This window comes from Epinephelus moara, chromosome 9 (genome assembly GCF_006386435.1).
Source record: "Epinephelus moara isolate mb chromosome 9, YSFRI_EMoa_1.0, whole genome shotgun sequence".
Taxonomy (NCBI): domain Eukaryota; kingdom Metazoa; phylum Chordata; class Actinopteri; order Perciformes; family Serranidae; genus Epinephelus; species Epinephelus moara.
In genome coordinates, this window is record NC_065514.1 from 1402639 (window position 1) to 1422216 (window position 19578).

The 19578-nt window shown below is 40.1% G+C and overlaps 1 protein-coding gene across 2 annotated transcripts; it reads right to left on the reverse strand.

The window, feature by feature from the left end:
* Positions 1-476: 476 nt before the first annotated feature.
* rilpl1 (Rab interacting lysosomal protein-like 1) lies at positions 477-18026 on the reverse strand. 2 transcript variants are annotated; one of them, XM_050053476.1, is made up of 9 exons: positions 17466-18026; positions 12024-12171; positions 9987-10105; positions 8088-8333; positions 6480-6653; positions 3229-3279; positions 2984-3138; positions 2792-2896; positions 477-570 (listed from the first exon to the last, which is right to left on the reverse strand). In XM_050053476.1, exons 1-9 carry the CDS (start codon positions 17754-17756, stop codon positions 477-479), a joined length of 1383 nt encoding a protein of 460 aa, XP_049909433.1. In that variant the 5' UTR covers positions 17757-18026. The 2 variants fall into 2 exon arrangements, with proteins under 2 accessions (XP_049909433.1, XP_049909432.1); XM_050053475.1 differs by lacking the exons at positions 3229-3279; positions 6480-6653.
* Positions 18027-19578: the final 1552 nt, after the last annotated feature.

Here is a 19578-nt window from a genome sequence, read left to right on the forward strand (position 1 = left end):
CATAAGTTAAATTGTGTTTTAATACATTGATTGTATTGTTGTTAATGTGCTTAACACAAGAAGTTTTGAAGATTATAACTGGAATTAACTCATTCTGTGTGAACGAATCAGTGCAGCACTGAAGAATAAAACATGATGAGTTCACTGTTATAAGTTGTTTAATCAGTAACTATTGTAAAAAAGCTAAAAGCGCTTTAGTTTGTAAATATGGAAAGAATTATTTTATGAGTTTAGAGGCGCAGACATGTTGTTACTGTGGTCGGTGAGGACAAAGACAAGACGACAGACTACATGTAAATTCTGACTGGCTGATTTTTTTGATCCACAATCGTCCCACTGGACAATTACAACAAGACAGCCCCACAATCAGCCAATCAGAATACTACAAGGGTGGAAGAATAGGGTCAAAAAGCCGGCACATGCAAGGGCAGGGAGGCTGTTAGCTGAGGAGACTCTGAAGCCAACCAAATATAGAGTCATACAAGCGATACGAGACGTCTGATTGGCTGTAAAGTGGGGTCATCTGGGATCAAACCAGCCGCCACCATCGGCATAATGGCTGTGAAGATCCTGTTACACAGAGGTAAAGACACACAGGCACAAACAGGAAGAGATATGTGGAGAAGGAGGGGAGGGGGGAGGAGACAGGGACCACATCAGCCTTTGACCTCTAACCCAAACCTCATGGAACAGTAAAAGTCATGCTGTAGTTCAGTTTAGTGTCGATGGGAAAATAAAATGAGTGTGTGTGTGTGTGTGTGTGTGTGTGTGTCATGTGCTACACCTGACCTGTGACCACATCATGCAAACCATCAAGCATGCACACAGAGTGCTGAGCGTGTCTGAGAGAGCTGGAAGGAAAAGTCAAGCATCTTTTGTGCACATGCTGATGAAAATTAAAAACAGAAGAAACAGCACACACACTGATTGTTAGGCACGACTTTCTGCAGAGTTATTAGAGGAACTGTCTAAAATCACTCCCTGACGATCACCTGACTGATCCTTTCATTGTTCTGTCACACAGGGCCTTTCCCAAACCGCCATCTACACGTTCTCCATACCAGTTTCACTCCGTTTCCGCTTCCAAATGGAAGATCCACCAATAAGTGCCATCCTAAACCAACTAGTGAGGAGAGGAAGTGAGTTATAAAACCCCCTGACAGCCAAATAATAGTCAAATAAAAGCTCCTCTGCTGACGTCTAAGGAAATTACTATAGTTCTATGAAGTATAATATGAGGTGTTATTAACTCCAGAGAAAACAAGCAGTAACGTTACATCCCAAAGACTCCGCAGTAATCTAGAAACTACAATGAGACAAGATCTGCTTGATGCAGCTCAGCAGGTGACTGATTAATCATATCATATGTTAGCTTTGCAATTATTTATCACAGCAGAATGTCGGTTAAAACAGAAGTCTTCTTCCTCTTCGCTAACTTATTTCCTGTTGGAAATCTTACCTCTGATCTCTGGCATAAATCAGAGCAGCAACAGAGTTTGACACATTTTACTGAGCTGCTGTTTTAGATGCCAAACAAACACAGGAAGTGGAGTGTTTGCACAGTACGAGCTGTTTCCAGTTATAATCTCTGATGTTTATAGTGGATACAGCTGAAACACAAATATTCCTGAGGTATTATCTTGAGTTGGTGCTAATACGTTTCTTTTATGGGTGGGGACGTTTTAATAATGACTCAATAGGAAGTCACCTTGTTTCATATCCACTGAAGCAAATTTTCTTGAAATCGAGGGTACTTCTTACAGAAATACAAACTGGGAATGAAGCTAGAAAAGTCGTTTCAGTGCACTCAGTACTCCTCTCAAATACCCCAAACAATAGCTTACATATAAAGGAGAAATGGGAGATTGAAATGAACTCAGACATGTCACTACTTCCAAAATCTGGTGAGAGTTTAAATGGAAAGTGATAACAAGATATTTCCAGACCCCACAAGGAACAGACAAGTGCTGGAGAAAATGTCGCCCACAAACTGGAAACAATATATATATTCTTTAGTCCTGCCCCAAGTTAAGCAACTTTTGGAGGGATGTGTTCAATGTCCTGAGAGCAGTGATTCATCAAAATATCCCCAAAGATCCAAGGGTGATTCTCCTCGGAGAAATCCCTGAAGAGTTTGAGGGGAGGGTGAAAATGTGTCTGTTACAAATCCTGAACCTCCAACGTACAACATCTGGATTAAAAAATGTAGGAACTGTATGAGAGGTTGCAAAGACCAAATTTCATAAAGAATTGGAGCCCTGTAATGAGTTTGTTGATGCAGTAAAGGAGCTCTAATATCCATATCCCTCTTCTATTCCTATCCCACTTTATATTTTTAAGTTTACTCTATTTCTTTATTAACATTTTTTTCTTCTTCTCTTGACTTTCTCCTTTATGTCCTCTGTCTTCCTATTTTTCTACTCGTCAAAACTCTGTACAAGGATAAAGGTACTATGCACTATGTGAATGCTTAAGTTGAAATAAAACATGAGTTCGAAAGAAAAATCGAGGGTACTAAAATGTTATCATACACCTTGTGTTAAAAGCCTGAAATATTCCCAGCTGTTTGGTGCAGCTGATGAAGAGACGTTACCTCTCTTGAGCTTGAGCCAAGATTTCATTTGCATTTCCTTGGAACTATTTGAGCATGCAGAGACCTGTTTAATAAGCCTTTACTCAGCACATGCAAAGCAGTCTGAGTGTTTCTAATCTCACAGTGAAGGACAGTAGTCAGTGCGAGTGTTTGCACAAGCAGATGTGTGAGTGAGTGTGATGTGTGCGCACAACATACAGGCGCTTGATTCCTGACTCTGGCTGGGCAGAAGAACGGGAGCGAGTCCTCAGCTCAGGTGACGGAGACGGAGAAGGACTAACGATCTCATCTTCTATCTCATCACTGCAAAAACAGATGAATTATCAACGATATAATTATGTGATTATGATATTTCATCTCCTCAGATTGACTTAATGTGCCTGTGAGTACCTTTTGTAGTAGGCCAGCTCCTCCTGCAGCAGGAAGACTTTGGCCTTGAGCTCGTTCCTCTCGTGGAGGACATCCCTCAGCTCCTGCAGGGTGAACCGGGGCCGGTTGGGGTCCTTTGGATCCAGGCTTCCTGCCTCCTCCTCGCACAGCGCCTCCTGCAGACAGACAAATGCATCACGAGGAGGAAACAAAACCAGAGAAAGGGAAGGAAGGAAGGAACGGAGGCGGGAAGGAAGTGAGGATACCTTTGTAAAATATTGGAACACAGCAGGCATGTCCTCATCGCACATCGCCTCCTGGTGGCAAACGGTGAACTCTAAGTCAGACATCGGGCCTTGTTCCAATACATTTGTTCGCCCTTCCCTCCTCCCTTTAAGCTACAACTCTGTTTTGTTTTTTTAAACTCAGCACACTCGAGACATTCACCGTCACTGTTAGAAAACGCCTGAAACACTTCAACAACACATGCAGCTCGCAGAGGTCACTCATGCACTGAGCAAAAAAACAAACCATAATACTTATTAATATGTACTCTATAAACAAGTCCAACTGAAATCACATTTAGATTTCCCTTTATGCAGTCAAAGATAATGTCATTTATATTGAATTTCTTGTCAACATTTTAAATATTGAATAAAAGTGTCACCAGGAGCTGACAGGCTGAGCTCCTGCAGGGGAACGAGAGACAGAGTAAACAAACTTATAGGCTACACATCACGGGTCACCAGCACGCTGTTGGAGGTGCAAAGGAATAAGGATCACACCAGCATCGTAGCAGACGCAGACTGAAGTGACATTTGCAGGTATATTTGATGTGCTGGTCTGGTCTCTAAACTGAGCCCTTTTCCACAGTAAATATTTGTTAATTTGTCACTTTTTCATCAAGTTAAGCTTCATTACGCAGGTTGTTCAGAGCTGTGGCTCGTGTGTTGTGTAGCAGGCTGCTGCTGTCTGACTGTTAATAAGTGCATTTCCATCAGCCTGTTTTTATTTGGAAATGCAGGGAAAAAAATCAAGATACTCCAAAAACGTTTCTATGCTTGGCTGAGGTGGAAAAGTTGACAAAATGTGACAAAATGCAATGGAAACAGATCTGGTGAATAAATGACAATGCATACGTAGCATTTAACTAATGTCTCATTCGCACAATACGACTTTCAAAGTCATCAGATCGCCGTAATGCTCACACTGCACGACTTGCTGTCTTTTATGTAGGAGTCTTGAAGTCGTCGTTTTTTACACTACATGATTTACCGTCGACAGGGGATCACACACTACAAGCTCTTTTATCAGGAGGAATCCCAGATGAGTATGTCTGTCCTCCAAACTACTATTTTGTCACAAAAACACGCGAGAAGTGACAAGGGAAATGGAGTAATACTGTGCACTGGATTTGCACTGGACTGGATTTTTTGTTGTCGCTGGCACGTGTGTTCGCAAAATAGCCTGTTTCCTCTAGTTGCAACAACTGTTATTCATGCTGCAAATGCAACACATTCAGTAAAGTTCCTATCATGACTGGTGACCCCAGGTTTCCCCTCAACCCTTGTCTTGCCCTGTCATTGGCTGTAGGTCATCACAGGTCCCTGACAGGTCCAAATATTTAGCCTGCTAAACATCTGGGATGTGTTTGCAATGCCTTGGCAAGCGTCTTTGCTTTTATCTTTGAACAGTTCACACATAGCACACAAGAGCCAATTTGCAAACGTGAATTAGTTTCTGATCTTGGGTTTTTTGTTGGGGAGCTCCATAAACTGTAGGCGAGTGGAGAATCATGGCTCAAGTTCTGCAGTGTGAACTCTGCATTAAATGTCAGTGAAGAGCTGAAATCATCAGATCTGTGTGGAGTGATGAGGAGACTGTAACCTTCCTCACACTACTACACGAAACAATCAAAAATGTCATATTCCCATCATGTTTTCCACCATTTGAGCTTCGACTGGAGCTCTTTTGATGACGTCCAGGGTTCCCTCACCTTCTTAAACATCAAATTCAAGGACTTTTTCAATAATTTCCAGGCTCAATTCCCTCAAACTGAAGGACCCAATACGGTTAATTAATGTTACTGAATTATTGAGAATTTTTATAAAGAGAAGAAGCAGGCTTTACAGAAGCTCTTACAGACAACTGAAAATAGAGAGGTTTGAATGTGTAAATATTTCTCAAATTTCCTGTTACAGTGTTACAGGCAGACAATATCAAAAGAACTTAGATTTCTATTCGTGCACAACATATGTAAATTCGAGCACTTTTAATGACACATATCTGTTTTCAAAAAGGCTAAAGGCGTTGATTTTTTTCCCCCTAAAATTCACAAACTTTCACAGATTTCTTGGACTTTTGGGAACACTGGACATCATCTCAATGTGACTAGGGATGCATGATAATATGGGCACGTCATCAGTTTTCAGTCAATATTGGCTTTAAGATGAACTATCAGTATTGCATTTTTTTGCACCATGAATCAATATTACATACACTGAAAAGTATTGTATTTCATGTCTCCATCTGCTGGTGGGCCGTCAAGGTAAGAGTATGCATGTATAATAGCATGTTAATTCCACTACAGAAGAGATTAAAATTAGGTGAGGAAAAAGTGGATATACCGATATTGGTATCGACCAAATAAGTTGTTATATATCGGCATATCGGATATTGGCAAAAAATCTAGTGTTGTGCATCCCTAGTTGTGCTTTTGCTGCAATGGTTAAATACCACCGTCTGGAGAATAAGCTCCTCCAACTGTTTATCGCTATCAAACGACTCCAAATATGACATAACTGCAGTGGACAGAAACAAGCATTCATTTCTTTTTTGATAATTGCCTTGAAATTTGGTTGAAATTTGAGCTCCTTTTGGGTGGAAACTTGACAATTAAGTATGACATTACTGCTTTATGGTAACATGGTTTAAAATGAAGCTATCTGATTGGACTATGTTCTCCATATATGTAGAAACAGAACTAACGGTATTCTGATGAATTATGCAAAAACAGGAGGAGCCATCATGAAACCAAAAAATATAAAATATAAATTTCTCCCTTTTGGTTTGTGATTTTTCTCACAGCAGAACAGATGATTTACAGAGCAGATATTTATGCTGTACTGCGAAAAAACAAATTAATTTCAGTTGGACTTTAAACTACCATTTCTACTGTCAGTGTCTCAGGATCACGGTGCACTAAGGGACAACTTCAAGTGCTGTTAGAGGCCAAGCTGTCGAGGTCATCTATATTCAGAAAGGTCATCGGTGCAGTCATCCAGGACGTCTCACCCAGTTGGCCAAGAGACGACAAATCCTTCTGACACTCTGTTAGTTCTTTAACACCCATGCCAGGCCGTTCAGCACTCCTCATGGGTCAGACGAATGTTAGTCTACCAACTGATTCTGTGTTTCTACTGATAGGGTTGATCTTCTGGGAGGGGGAGTGCAGGTTTGGAGTTAGAGTCGGGACAATCACAACACTCTGGTTCGCTAACGAGCACTTCTGTATTACCCAAAGCAACACCGCCTCGTCCTCCTCATCCCCGTCCTCGTGTCCCTCTGGGCTGAGGGAACCGGGCAGGGGGTGTGGCGGGGGAGGGTCAAACCCACCCAACATCAGCTCAGAGGGGTCAGGTGTGTCTGACCAGCCCTCAGCCCCCAACACCACTGTAGCAGCTTTACCACGCTGGTGGAGTAAAAGACACTTTAATATCTGTTTACAAAGCATCCTAGTTATTACCTCTTCTTGTCAGATGTTTTAGTGATGTATGCACCTGTAGTTTATTGGTTATCCTATTGGTTTGAGGACTTAGAACTTCAAGAAACAGTTTGATGTTTTTGGAAATACTCTTATTTGCTTTCTTGCCGAGAGTTAGCGACGCTTTCCAGCTCCTCCTGGGGGACCCCGAGGCGTTCCCAGACCAGATGAGATATGTAATCCATCCAGCGTGTTCTGGGTCTACCTCTAACAGGAGGCGCCCAGGAGGATCCTGATCAGATGTTGAACCACCTCAACTGACCCCATTGACGTGAAGGAGCAGCGGCTCTACTCCGAGCTCCCTCCAGATGTCTGACTCCTCCCCCTATCTCTAAGGCTGAGCCCAGACACCCTACAGAGGAAACTCATTTCAGCCGCTTATATCTGTGATCTCATTCATCTCGGTGACTACCCAGAGCTCATGACCATAGGTGAGGGTTGGGACGTAGATGGACCAGTTAATCGAAAGCTTCGCCTTCCAGCTCAGCTCCCTCTTCACCACGACAGACTGGCGCAAGTGCATGCATCACCGCAGAAGCTGCACCAAACCGCTGATCCATCTCACACTCCATTCTACCCTCACTCGTGAACAAGACCCCGAGATATTTGACTACAGTAACTCTTTTCCAACTCAGAGGGGCCAATCCACTGGCCTCAGATTTGGAGGTGCCGACTCTCATCCCAACGGCTTCACACTCTGCTGCATACTGCCCCAAGTCATGCTGAAGGTCACAATGTAATGAAGTCAACAGAAGCACATCATCTGCAAAAAGCAGAGATGCAATTCTGAGGTCCCCAAACTGTGCCTCAAGATCCTGTCCATTAATATCTCAAACAGGATCGGTGACAAGGGGCCACCCTGGTGGAGGCCAACACTGACCGAGAAAGTGTTTGACTTTACGCTGGGTATGCGCACGCAGCTCTAACTTCGGTGATACAGGGACTGGATATGCTTGTATTTGTACAGTAAATATAACGTTAGAGTCAGGAGAAGGTTAGCTTAGCTTAGCATAAAGACTGGAAAGAGGGGGAAACTGCTAGCCTGGCTCTCGGCAAGAAAGCAAATAAACAAGATGTCTAAACTGTCCTTTTTAAGACTATTTTTTGGTAGTTTGACCATTTTCAGATAAGAAAATAAATAAAGACTAAGAGAGAAAGAGCATGTTATGTTAACCCTCAATGCGCTGAACTCATATTCAGCCAACAGATCTCATAAAGTCAACAAGTTCACAGAATATTAGAATCTATTATAACATATTCTTCTGGGGGTTTTCTGGCACATCCTAAAAAACTGATGTCAGTATTAAATTCTGTCTCTGACCTCATATGTAACTCTTTCAATGGCTTCCTGTGCTGTGTTACCTCTGCAGGTGACGGGGGCTGAGGTGGGGGTTCCTCAGGGTTCTGGGCGGGCAGGTCTCCTTGAAGTCGTTCCTTTAAGCGTGCGACTTCCTGCCGGAGGGCACTGACTTCCTGCCCCCGTGCCTGAGCCCCGGCCTCCAGTTCCACCTTCTGTTCAATCAGTGCTTTCCCTTGAGCCTCCACCACGGAGATTTTGTGGCGCAGGTCGTGATTGATTTTCATGAGGCGAGACTGCTGCTGCTGGAGCTGCAGACACACACAGACGGATAGAAACAGGGCAGTGTGGGTAAATAGGGATATATGCACTGAACATGAGGAAGTGAAAACAGCAGAAAAAGTCCATTATATAGAACTCATCAAACATTTTAAAGCTGCTTTGGGAATTTTTCTTCATACATAAACACCAGGTGTTGCGCCCCAAATGTTTATTCCAGTGTCACATATGTCTATCATGACACTGCCAGAGCAATCACAAATGCAAATTGGTTTATTTTTGATTTTTCAAGGGGCGTTATCAGCGGGTTGTGACAGAGCAGTGACCAGGCCCGCCCAGTGTAGATGGTTAATCACAGCACAGTAATACCAGCTATTCACAGAGCATTAGGGCCGGACTTGGCGCCTATCCCAGCTGACACTGGGTGAGAGGCAGGGTTCACCCTGGACAGGTCACCAGACTATCACAGGGCTGACACATAGAGACAGACAACCATTCACACTCACATTCACACCTACGGACAATTTAGAGTCACCAATTAACCTGCATGTCTTTGGACTGTGGGAGGAAGCTGGAGCCCCTGGAGGAAACCCACGCTGACACAGGGAGAACATAAACTCCACACAGAAGGGCTCAACCACCCTGGGAACCCTCTTGCTGTGAGGCGACAACACTAACCACTGCACCAGTGTGCCACCGCCTGCAGAGATGAGCTGGTATATTATAAGTTGGTTTATTAAACTAATGCCTAATCCTGTCAAAAGTGCAGCAAACATCTTTCTGCTCAAGAAAACCTTTAAAAACCGTGCAGCTGATTGTTCTTTTTTAAGCAAAAATATACCATCCCATTGCTTCAATACTGACACAACAGTGCCATCAACAAAAAGTTCCACATCAGCAGCAGCCATCTGTTGTTTCCAAAAATGCCTCAACCACACTTCTCTTTACAGTCTTCATTTAAAGCACGCTCCATATTAGACAAACAGTTGTGATTAGCTCAGCTGGAAATCTGTCCAAAGCAGAGTAGGACTAGATGAATCTGCCAGAGCGAATAAGTCATGAGCTCACAGATTTGTCTGGTTCCCAGGCAAAGGCATGGCCACTCCTGGGAAATATTCTCCACTGAGGGGACAAATTAAGACTAAAGAGTAAAAGCTAAAACAAAAAAAAACTGAGTCAAAGGCAGAATCAACACAGCAGGTGTACGTTGGTATTGTCCCTCTGCAGAGGAGAAATTTTACTTTTTTTATCCTGTGAAAGTTGATCTATATAAAAACAAAAGTGTATGAGAAAGTTATACAGACAATTCCTTTGCTCAGCTTCACCTGATGGTGTCAAGGAAGACCATGTTCTTTGATTATCCCTACACTGTGTCCTTTAAGGATCAATGGCATACATGTATCTGATTAAACTCGCACAAATATCTGTATCAGAAACAGATTTATGTATTCAGATATTCCTATTTGAGAAGTCAGGACCAGAGAATGTTTGTTGCTTTAAAAAATGACCAAACAATTTAAAATCATTGGAACCAAAAGATCAATGTTCTGTCAATCGACTAATCCGTTAACCAACCAGTCATCTAGGCTCTGATTACTGACCATATCAGAATTGAAAAAAAAAAAAGATGTGTTTTTGCAGCTTTAATAGAAAACATCACAGCCTGCAGCTGTTTGTCGCCTTACTGCTTCTATGTCCTCGTTTTTCAGTGTGAGCTCTCGGTCCTTGGCTCGAATCTCGTCTCTCTGCTTGTCCACCACTTCTTTAAGCCTCTTCATCACCTGCCTCTCTCTCTCTGTCATACCTGGAGACCACAGAGACGAGACAGTGAGGGGGGAGTGTACGAGCAAACAAAAACAAGAAAGGAGGAAACACATATTTATCAGACATATTCTTGACAAGTTGTTTTTATTGTGAGAGAAAGTCAGCTGTACAGAGGAAACCCGGATTTGTGTGCATGCATGCATATGAGTGTGTGTGTGTGTGTGTGTGTGTGTGTGTGTGTGTGTGTGTGTAGTCTAGCAGGTGTGCTTGTACACTGAGGCTGGTCTGTCCACAGTGTGTCAGGGTGACTGTGTCCTCTGTGTGAAACCACGAAAGACCCTCTGATGCAGAGACAAGACTGGCTCGCCGTCAGACACAAGAGAAGGACTCCTTTGTGTGTGTGTGTGTGTGTGTGTGTGTGTGTGTGTGTGTGTGTGTGTGTGTGTGTCAGAGGGAGAGAGTGGAAAGAGTGAGACACAGTGAGTGTTTGTGAAAGTTTTCTGCAAAACCAGAACACAAACAACAGGTAGCAAATAATATAAGTCTTTCTAGCTTCAGTTTATAACTTAAAGGAGTAGTTCAACATTTTGGGAAATGATTCGCTTTCCTTCAGAGAGTCAGACGAGAAGGTTAATACCACCCTCATGTCTGTACGTGAGACACTAATCGTGTTAATAAGTGAACTTCAGAGATGCTGGCAGGCGGATTTTCCTACCTTGAGACAGATCCAGGCTAGCTGTTTCCATCTGTTCCCAGTCTTTATGCTAAGCTAAGCTAAGCTAAGCTAACCAGCTGCTGGCTGTAGCTTCATATTCAAGGCACTGACATGAGGGTGGGATCAATTTTTTTTTTTTTCAATCTAAAAAACAAAAAAGCATGTAAGGGCTACATCCAGTGGTGGAATGTAACTACATACCTTTAGTCAAGTACCGTGCTTGAGTACAATTTTGAGGTACTTGAACTTCACTTGAGCATTTCTATTCTATGCTACATTAGGGGCCGTACACATGCCGCGTCTTTAACCACCTGGAAAACACAAGGTCGGGTGCTGGGTGTTACTCTTGTGCCTTTTCTGTGAGAGTTTTCAAGAGCGCAGCAGCAGGTCATGTCTGAGGTTGCTAAGTAAACCTAACAAGCATCATATCATAGACTACTTGCCTAAAATCCTGAGTGCAGAGCTGATCTTCTTCCAGCAGCTGTTTATAAGTGTGTGGGACAGATGTAAAGCTCTGGGTAGCCCTGCACTAACATGATCAACTTCTTCTCCATGTTTACCACACACTGATATTTACGGATGAAGGGAAAGATATCTGTCAGCTGTGATTGGTTTGTCTTTGCCACATGATATGTGGTGTGTGCTGCTGGGTCCCAAAAGCTGAACTGGAAATTTGACATAGGCGCTTGGGAAGGCACACGCGCCATGATAGTGTCACTCTGGCATTTGAGTGCACATCTACATCAAAAACAAAAAACTAGGCATGTGTACGGACCCTTCTAGTCCACAACATCTTGGAGGACATTACGGTACTTTTTACTCCACTAGATTTATTAATCAGCTATAGTCATGTTATAAATTCAGATTAATACAAAATACACCATCAACTAATAACTTATAATGTATAGATATGTGTATATGAAGGAGATGAGCTCCACCTTTTTACCAGCTGCAACATTTAAGTGTTGTAAAAATGAATGCATCAAAAATTACAAAAGCTGCAACCAGAGATTTTTTTGGCTTGAAAATGACTGAAATGATGAATTGATTAAAACATATTTTAAGCAGCTCTGAAGCATATTTCCCAACATATCAAACTATTCCTGGAGACAACATCCTGTTTATATTATAGAAGATTTTAAAGCCTGCTTTCCTTAAAAAGCACCCATTTCAAGGGCTGTTAAACATACATACAACATGATTTTCAGCACGGTAAGTAATGAACCCTGCCTTCTGTCCTCACCCTCGTGCCTCTGCAGGTCCTCCTCACTCAGGGGGTCTTTGTTGGACATGTTGGTGAGGAGGGACTTGTTCTCCTCCTGCAGCTGAGCGATCTGGGTGAGGAGGTCCTGAGCTTCTCCTCTCCACACGTCCTCCACCAGCTCCAGCTCCTGCACTCAGACAAGAAAACACAAGTATTTCAGTACATTAAACATTATTAACCACGTCTATTACATACGATCATACTGAAGTGACCTCATTCACAGTGGTGGAATGTAACTAAGAGTTTTTTTCTCAAGTACAAATATGAGGTGCTGGTACCCTTTACTGCACTACACCAATAAAATGCAACATACATGTAAATGCAGCTGTAATATTACTCCAAAAACATAATGTATAGTAGTGAAGCACTGACAGAGGACATTTTACTGCACTCTTAATACTTTCACTTTTAGTACTTAAAAGTACATTTTGCTGATACTTACTTTTACTTCAGTATGGTTTCGAAAGCAGGACTTTAACTAGTTGAGTATTTTCACAGTGTGGTATCAGTACTTTTACTCGAGGAAAGAATCTAAATACTTCTTGGACATACTTCCCATCAACTCGTCCAGTGACCTCTCTGTCCTGTGTGTAAATTTCAACATTCGTTATGTTTCTCTTCTGGTTCTAATTCAAGTTTTCCTTTAATTTGTCACCGTCTGTACGCAGAGAAAAGCTCGACTGTGCTCTAACACTGGATTCGGTCTCACACATGACGACATTACATGCCTGCTAACATGTGTGGAGACATGTAGAGCACCATGCAGAGATCTGATAAAACGGCAAGTGTACACTAGACCGGGCGAGAGCAGGGACAGAGAGAAGTCCACAGCATGGTCTCATGCTAAACACTGGACACATGTAATAATACTAACAATAATAATAATAATAAGTTATTGTTGGTCACTCATTTTAGAGATGAGAGAAAGTAAATAAATGAATCATATGATATAGGTTTTCTGATCCACAACTAACCTTTCCTTTATTGTCGTTTAATTCATTTTGTTTTGTATTGTATTATATTTTATGTCGTCTTTATTTAGATGTGGGTCACAATGTTTGTTTTTTGTTTGTGTATGCTACACAATCTCAAGGACAAAAAATCTACAACTTCTTTAAAGTAACGGAAACACATAAGTATTTCCTAGTTCCTAAGTAAATCCCTTCTTTTTTGGTTTTATAAAAAAGACCAACATTTAAGCTTCATGAATGACAATCAATCAGTTATCAAAATAGTTAGACTTTCATTTTCTGTCACTCAACAACGTGTATTAGCTCTACATACTGTGCAGTACTTTCAGACTGTTAGCTATAATGTAAATTATGTACATAATTTGTGAAAATGAATCCTTGGCACCACCCTACAAAATGTTATTGTACAGTTTACATTACGAGTGGTGTGAATCACGATTTGATATCACAAACTTTCATCACAATACAATATTATATTGATTCTTTGGAAGACAATATGATATTTGCTGATGCCATGAAGCCTGCCACACTACGATTTCAATTCAGTTCAATTCAGCGGCCTGCGATCGATATGCAATGCCATCAGTAAATATCTTTATTGTCTTTTTCTTGGCTGCTCTTCATTGTCTGCGTGGCGCTAGGCGCTAGGCTGCTGGCTCTGTTTAAATGTTTGTGAAGGAGGTGTGCTTGGATGACAATAGGGACACAGGTGTGCAATGGGAATGTCAAAATAAAGGTGTATCTTGAAGATGACAATATGTATAGATGTTCTCCCTTTGCATCGATGATACTGGATCCAGATTGCTTTAACGTTGCAGTCCTAATTACAACTGTGACATCTGCACAACTTACATTTTCATATTGGGGTTGCTACAGTATGGTGTCAAGCTAGTTTGCTGTCACTGTCAAGTAGCTGTCCGCTAGTCACTCGCTCTACAGCACGTCAAAGTAAAACCTCTGTGCTGGAAAATTACTGTACTTCAAAATAAAGTATGATTTTTTTTACAAACTTGACATGTTCACAAGTCACTTGGGGTTCACTCAGAATACACCCGTGACCCACTTTTGGACCGCGATCCAGAAGTTGGGAATCACTGCCTTAAAGGACTGGAAACGGACGGGTTATTTTGGAATGAACAAACGTTTTATTACTATAACTGAAACTTGAAACCATTTTGTTAATGAAAGTTTGTGTCAAAAGTTTTGCCTTTGAAAATAACTAAAATAAAAGAGAGATTCCCCGTCCAATATCGTAGATAAGAAAATGTACACGATACAGCTACTTTAGTATTTTAATACTCACGTTACATAATTCATGACAGAAAATTAATCTCAAGCTGATATGATAATTTAAAATTTGTATGTTTACAGCCTCTCAAAACTGAGATTTGATGCTTTTGCAATAAATGATAATAAATTGACTATCACTGGGTTTTGGACTGATGCTTTGCCAAGAAAAGAAATCTGATGATGTCATCTTGGGCTGTGAGCAGCTACAGTGTAAATAAAAATCATCATTAGTTGCACCTCTAGTACATCTGTAAATTTACATCTATGAACTTTTATTTATTTTTCCAATTCTAATGTCTACTCTTGATCTAATTATTATTCTTTATTGGACGCTGCCTGCTTAGTCAGTGTGTGTGCATGCATCCTTTTAAGCATGTGAGAAATGAAACCTTTCAATGTTGAATCCTGCACACTGTGTAGGAGTGTGTTTATTGGTGTGTATTTGTGCTGTAGGTGTGACACTGTCCATGTGGAAATCATATAAGCTGACTGTGCCGTCTCAGTCACAGTGGAATCAGCCGTCACCTCCAGAGACATCCACTTTATCACACTCATGAGACACAGTTAATCAGTGAACAGCGCGGCTCACTCACCGTCACGAGAAACTTACATATCAACTTTTTATAGCGTGGAGCGACTGACTCTGAGCTGTGACTGTGTGTTGTATACCTCAGTATTCCCACAGTGTGTCTGTGATACTCAACACTGAGTTTACAGTGATCTACAAGTCTGATGTACTTATACTTCACCTAAATATTTTCATTGTATAACACTTTATACTTATACTCAACTGCATCTTACTGTAAGTTTATTTTCAGATTAAGATTTTACATTTAAATAATAGTCAATAAGTTTACAAAATACAAAGGCTGCAATCTGATTAACCTGCTCATTATGTCATATTTCATCTGACCAGCAGTACAAAAATCCAAAGCTGTTTAATTTATATTATATATGACAAATAAATGTTTGGCTTTTTAAAAAATATAACAATAATAATAATAATAATAATAATAAAATAAAAAATAAATAAAATAAACAAATATTTGATGACTTGCCAATTAATTTCCTGTCAATCAACTAATTTATTAATCGATTAATTGTTGCAGCTCATGTTTCAGATCTCTGTGAGATATTTATTTCTATTGAAGAGACTTTGATGACTAATTGGAAACAATCACACATTTGACCGATATAACTGCAGAGTGAAGAGTTTCCTGTTGAGTCAGGGACACAGTTCCCATCGGCCGTCATCAGCTGCAGCCAAACAAACAGGAACCAGAATCTAATCTTGTGCTTGTAATGCAGTATTTTTTCAGTGGTACTTGTACTTTCACAAGTAACATTTTCAGTCACACACATTAACTTGTAATGGAGTATTTTTACAGAGGTACTGACTTCTACCTGTGTAACACTGTTAACTGAGCACTCATAATGGAGTATTTTAAAGGTGGTACTGGTACTTTTACTTAAGTAACCTTTTCTAATTTTGTACTTTTACTTGTAATACAGTATTTTTACAATGGTACTGATACTATGCCTGTGTACTCTTAATGGAGTATTTTAAAGGTGACACTGGTAGTTTTACTTTAGTAACATTTTCAGTTTCTGAATTTTATTTGTAATGGAGTATTTTTACAGTAGTACTGGTACTTTTACAACTAACAGTTGAGGACCTATAATGGCATATTTTTTCAGTGGTATTTGTACTTTTACTAAAGTAAAATTTTCAATGACGGACATTTACTTGAAAGACAGTATTTTTAAAGAGGTACTGACTTTTTCCCCGTGTAACATTGTCAACTGAGGACTCGTAATGGAGTATTTAAAGGGGGTACTGGTAGTTTTACTTGAGTAATGTTTTCAATTTTGGACTTTTACTTGTAATGGAGTATTTTTTTCAGTGGTTCTGGTACTGATCCCTCAGCAATGTTGTCAGTCAAAGACCTGTAATAGAGTATTTTTTCAATGGTGCAGGTACTTTTACTTGAGTAATATTTTCAATTAAAGAACTCTACTTGTAATACAGTACTTTTTTCAGTGGCACTGGCACTTTTACCTGTAGCACTGTCTATTGAGGACCTGTAATACAATATTTTACCTATGTAACTTTGTCAAGTGAGGACTTGTAATGGGGTATTTTATAGTTACTTTTACTTGTAATGGAGGATTTTAACAGTGGGTACTGGTGCTTTTAACGGAGCAACGTTGTCAATCGAGGACCTGTACTGGATTTTTACTTTTTTTACTTTTACTTCAGTGACATTTTCAATTGAGGACTTCTACTTGTAATGCAGTATTTTTCAGTGACACGAGTACTGCTACCTGTGACACTGTCTATTGAGGACCTGTAATAGAGTATTTTTACAGTGATACTGGTGCTATTACCTTTGTAACAGTGTTAAATGAGAACCTGTGATGGAGTTTTTCTCAGTGGTTCTGGTGCTTTCACCTCAGCATTGTTGTCAATCGAGGATTTGTAATGGAGTACTTTTGCAGTGGTGCAGATACTTTTACTTAAGTTACATTTTCAATTCAGGAATACTATTTGCAATAGACTATTGTAACAGTGGCACTGGTACTTTTACCTGTGTAACACTGTCAACTGAGGACTTGTAATGGAGTATTTTTAGTTTCTCTTACTTGTAATAGAGGATTTTAACAGCAGTACTGGTACTTTTACTTAAGTTACATTTTCAATTCAGGACATTTGCTTGTTTTACAGTGGTTTTGGTTCCTTTAACTAAACAACACTGTGAATAGAGGACCTGTAATGGAGTAGTTCTACAATGGTGAAGGTACTTTTGCTAAAGTAATACTTTCAATTAAGGAATTCTACTTGTAATGCAGTATCTTTACCGTGGCACTGTTACCTCTATTGAGGGTCTGTCATACAATATCGTTATAATGGTGTTGGTGCTATTGCCTATGAAAGACTGTCATATTTTTGGAGTATTTTGTTAATTTGAGTAAAGAATGTGAATACAGTTACTTTATCTACCTCAGGTTATTAGGGGCCCTGTAACATTTGGTTTGTTTATTTGTTTATTAACAGCCTGTCACCATCAGATTTAGATATAATTTGCAGATATAATCTAGATGCACAGCTTTAGTGAGTGTACCACTGAGTGACAGGGCCTGTCATTGCGCACTGTGACACCTTTCTGTGCTTCTTCTCCTTCTCCAGCCGGTCTATCCGCTCCAGCCGCAGCTTGTCCAGCTCCAGCCGCAGCTCCTCGGTCTCCGGCCCGATGCTGTTGCGGCTCACCATCACCTCCAGGATCTCCAGGACCCGGACCACTTTGGGCATGAGCCTGGATAGAGCCTCGCAGCCGTACTGGTCAATGATCCGCTCAAACTCCTGCCCCACCACCGCGGCGATGTCGTACACGTCCATCACCGTGAGGTCAGCGACATTCTTCTCCAGGGCCGCCGACCCGGAGTCCTCCATGACGGGATAGTTCGGCCCTCCCCGGTTTCCTCTAATGTTTCCTCCGCCACCGCAAACTTCCTACCTCTGGAAGAACAATTCAGCTAAGTTAGCTAAACTCTACCGCGTTCGCTTCATAAACTACCGACAAATACACCGTAAACCCGGATAAACCACCGGAACTATGGTTTATCCATCACTAACGGCTCGGCCCGGGCGTTAGTTTGATTTGTTTGGGATAAATATCGACTGTGGCCCATCGCTGTAGCTCCTGACTGACCACCAGCGTCAAGTCCGCCATTTTGGAACAGACAACGTCCGGGTAAGCCTTTCAAAATAAAACCAGATTACCGCTGTTCTTCAAGTATTTTTTTTATATTATTATTATTAATAATATTAATATTAATAATGATAACAATAAAAATAATAATGAATATTTATATATTTAATTATCTATTTAACCTTGTGGATACAGAAATAATATATAAAAAAACTGGAAGCAAACGAATATGACTGTAAGTTGTTGAAACTGAAATAGAAATTAATTAAAATAAAAATAAAAATAGCTTGATGAACCAGTTCAACAATTTCTGTATTATTCAAATTTTCAAGATTTAATGGAATTATTTGTCGCCAGTGCTGTAAACCTACCATGTGCATTTACTGTACTGAAGCATAATTTTAAGGTACATGTACTTCATTTATGGTAATTCCATTTAATGCTATTCAAGCCTAGATTACTACTTTATGTAGCTTTAATTTAACACATTCTTATACTGTTTTTCTTACATTGTTCCAAGATTTGCACATTTCGGTACTTAACTACAACTTCTAAAAACTGCACAGTTTCTTTCTTTTTTGTTCATATATTGTATATATTTGTATAGACTTGTATTTTCTTATATATCTTTTACAATTTTCCTCTATTCTATATTTAAATGCAACTCTTTGTATTAGATTAAACCAGTGGTTCCCAAGCTTCTTGGTTTCTGACCTCTACAGATTTGGATTATTGACACAAAATATGCATATAGATAAGTAGTCCAAAAAGTACTGGACTCATCTTATATAGCAAGTAGCTGAAACCTAATCCATATTTCCTGAACAAAAAAACAAAACAAAACAAAAAAGATCTCAATAACCTCAGTGGTAGGCCCCTAGGTGGGTCCTACATTATGACCTTATGTTGGATCAATATCTAGCCTTAAACGCATGACTTCAGTTTAGATTGTGCACATACCATAGTGTATATTCTTAAATACAGATGAGGCCAGGTTGGTTCTTCCAGCATAGGAGCACTTGTTGGTTTCTGGATCTCTGGGCTAATAATCAAATGGCCATAAATGTTCATGTTCACTTATTTTTATTGTCTGATCTGTACAGTTTCCTAAAATGCAAACATTTGTGTGTGCTTAATTGTCACAGTAAGGTAATGTACATTATACTGAGAGCACTTAAATGTGTACATTACAGTAAAATTCCACGAGTAAATAATTACATTTTTTTTATTAAATAATTTCCCCTCGGGGATCAGTAAAGTATTTCTGATTCTGATTCTGAGGAAAGTTACAATAACATTTAATCGATTAGCTTTTTAAGTAGCCAGTTTATTTAACTTATTCTGTGTAACTGGTGGTTTATTTTATTTATTTATTTGTATTTATGGCACTTTGTCATTTTTACTTTTAAAATATGGAACTTAAACATTAATTGTGAATAAAAATAATATGGATTTAGAGGGTAAATACACGATTTCAAAAGTTATACTTCAAGGGAGCAGTGCGGAATAGTGCTTTTATTTTGAAGGTGATGATATCTAATTCCGGTATATTTCCATTTCATC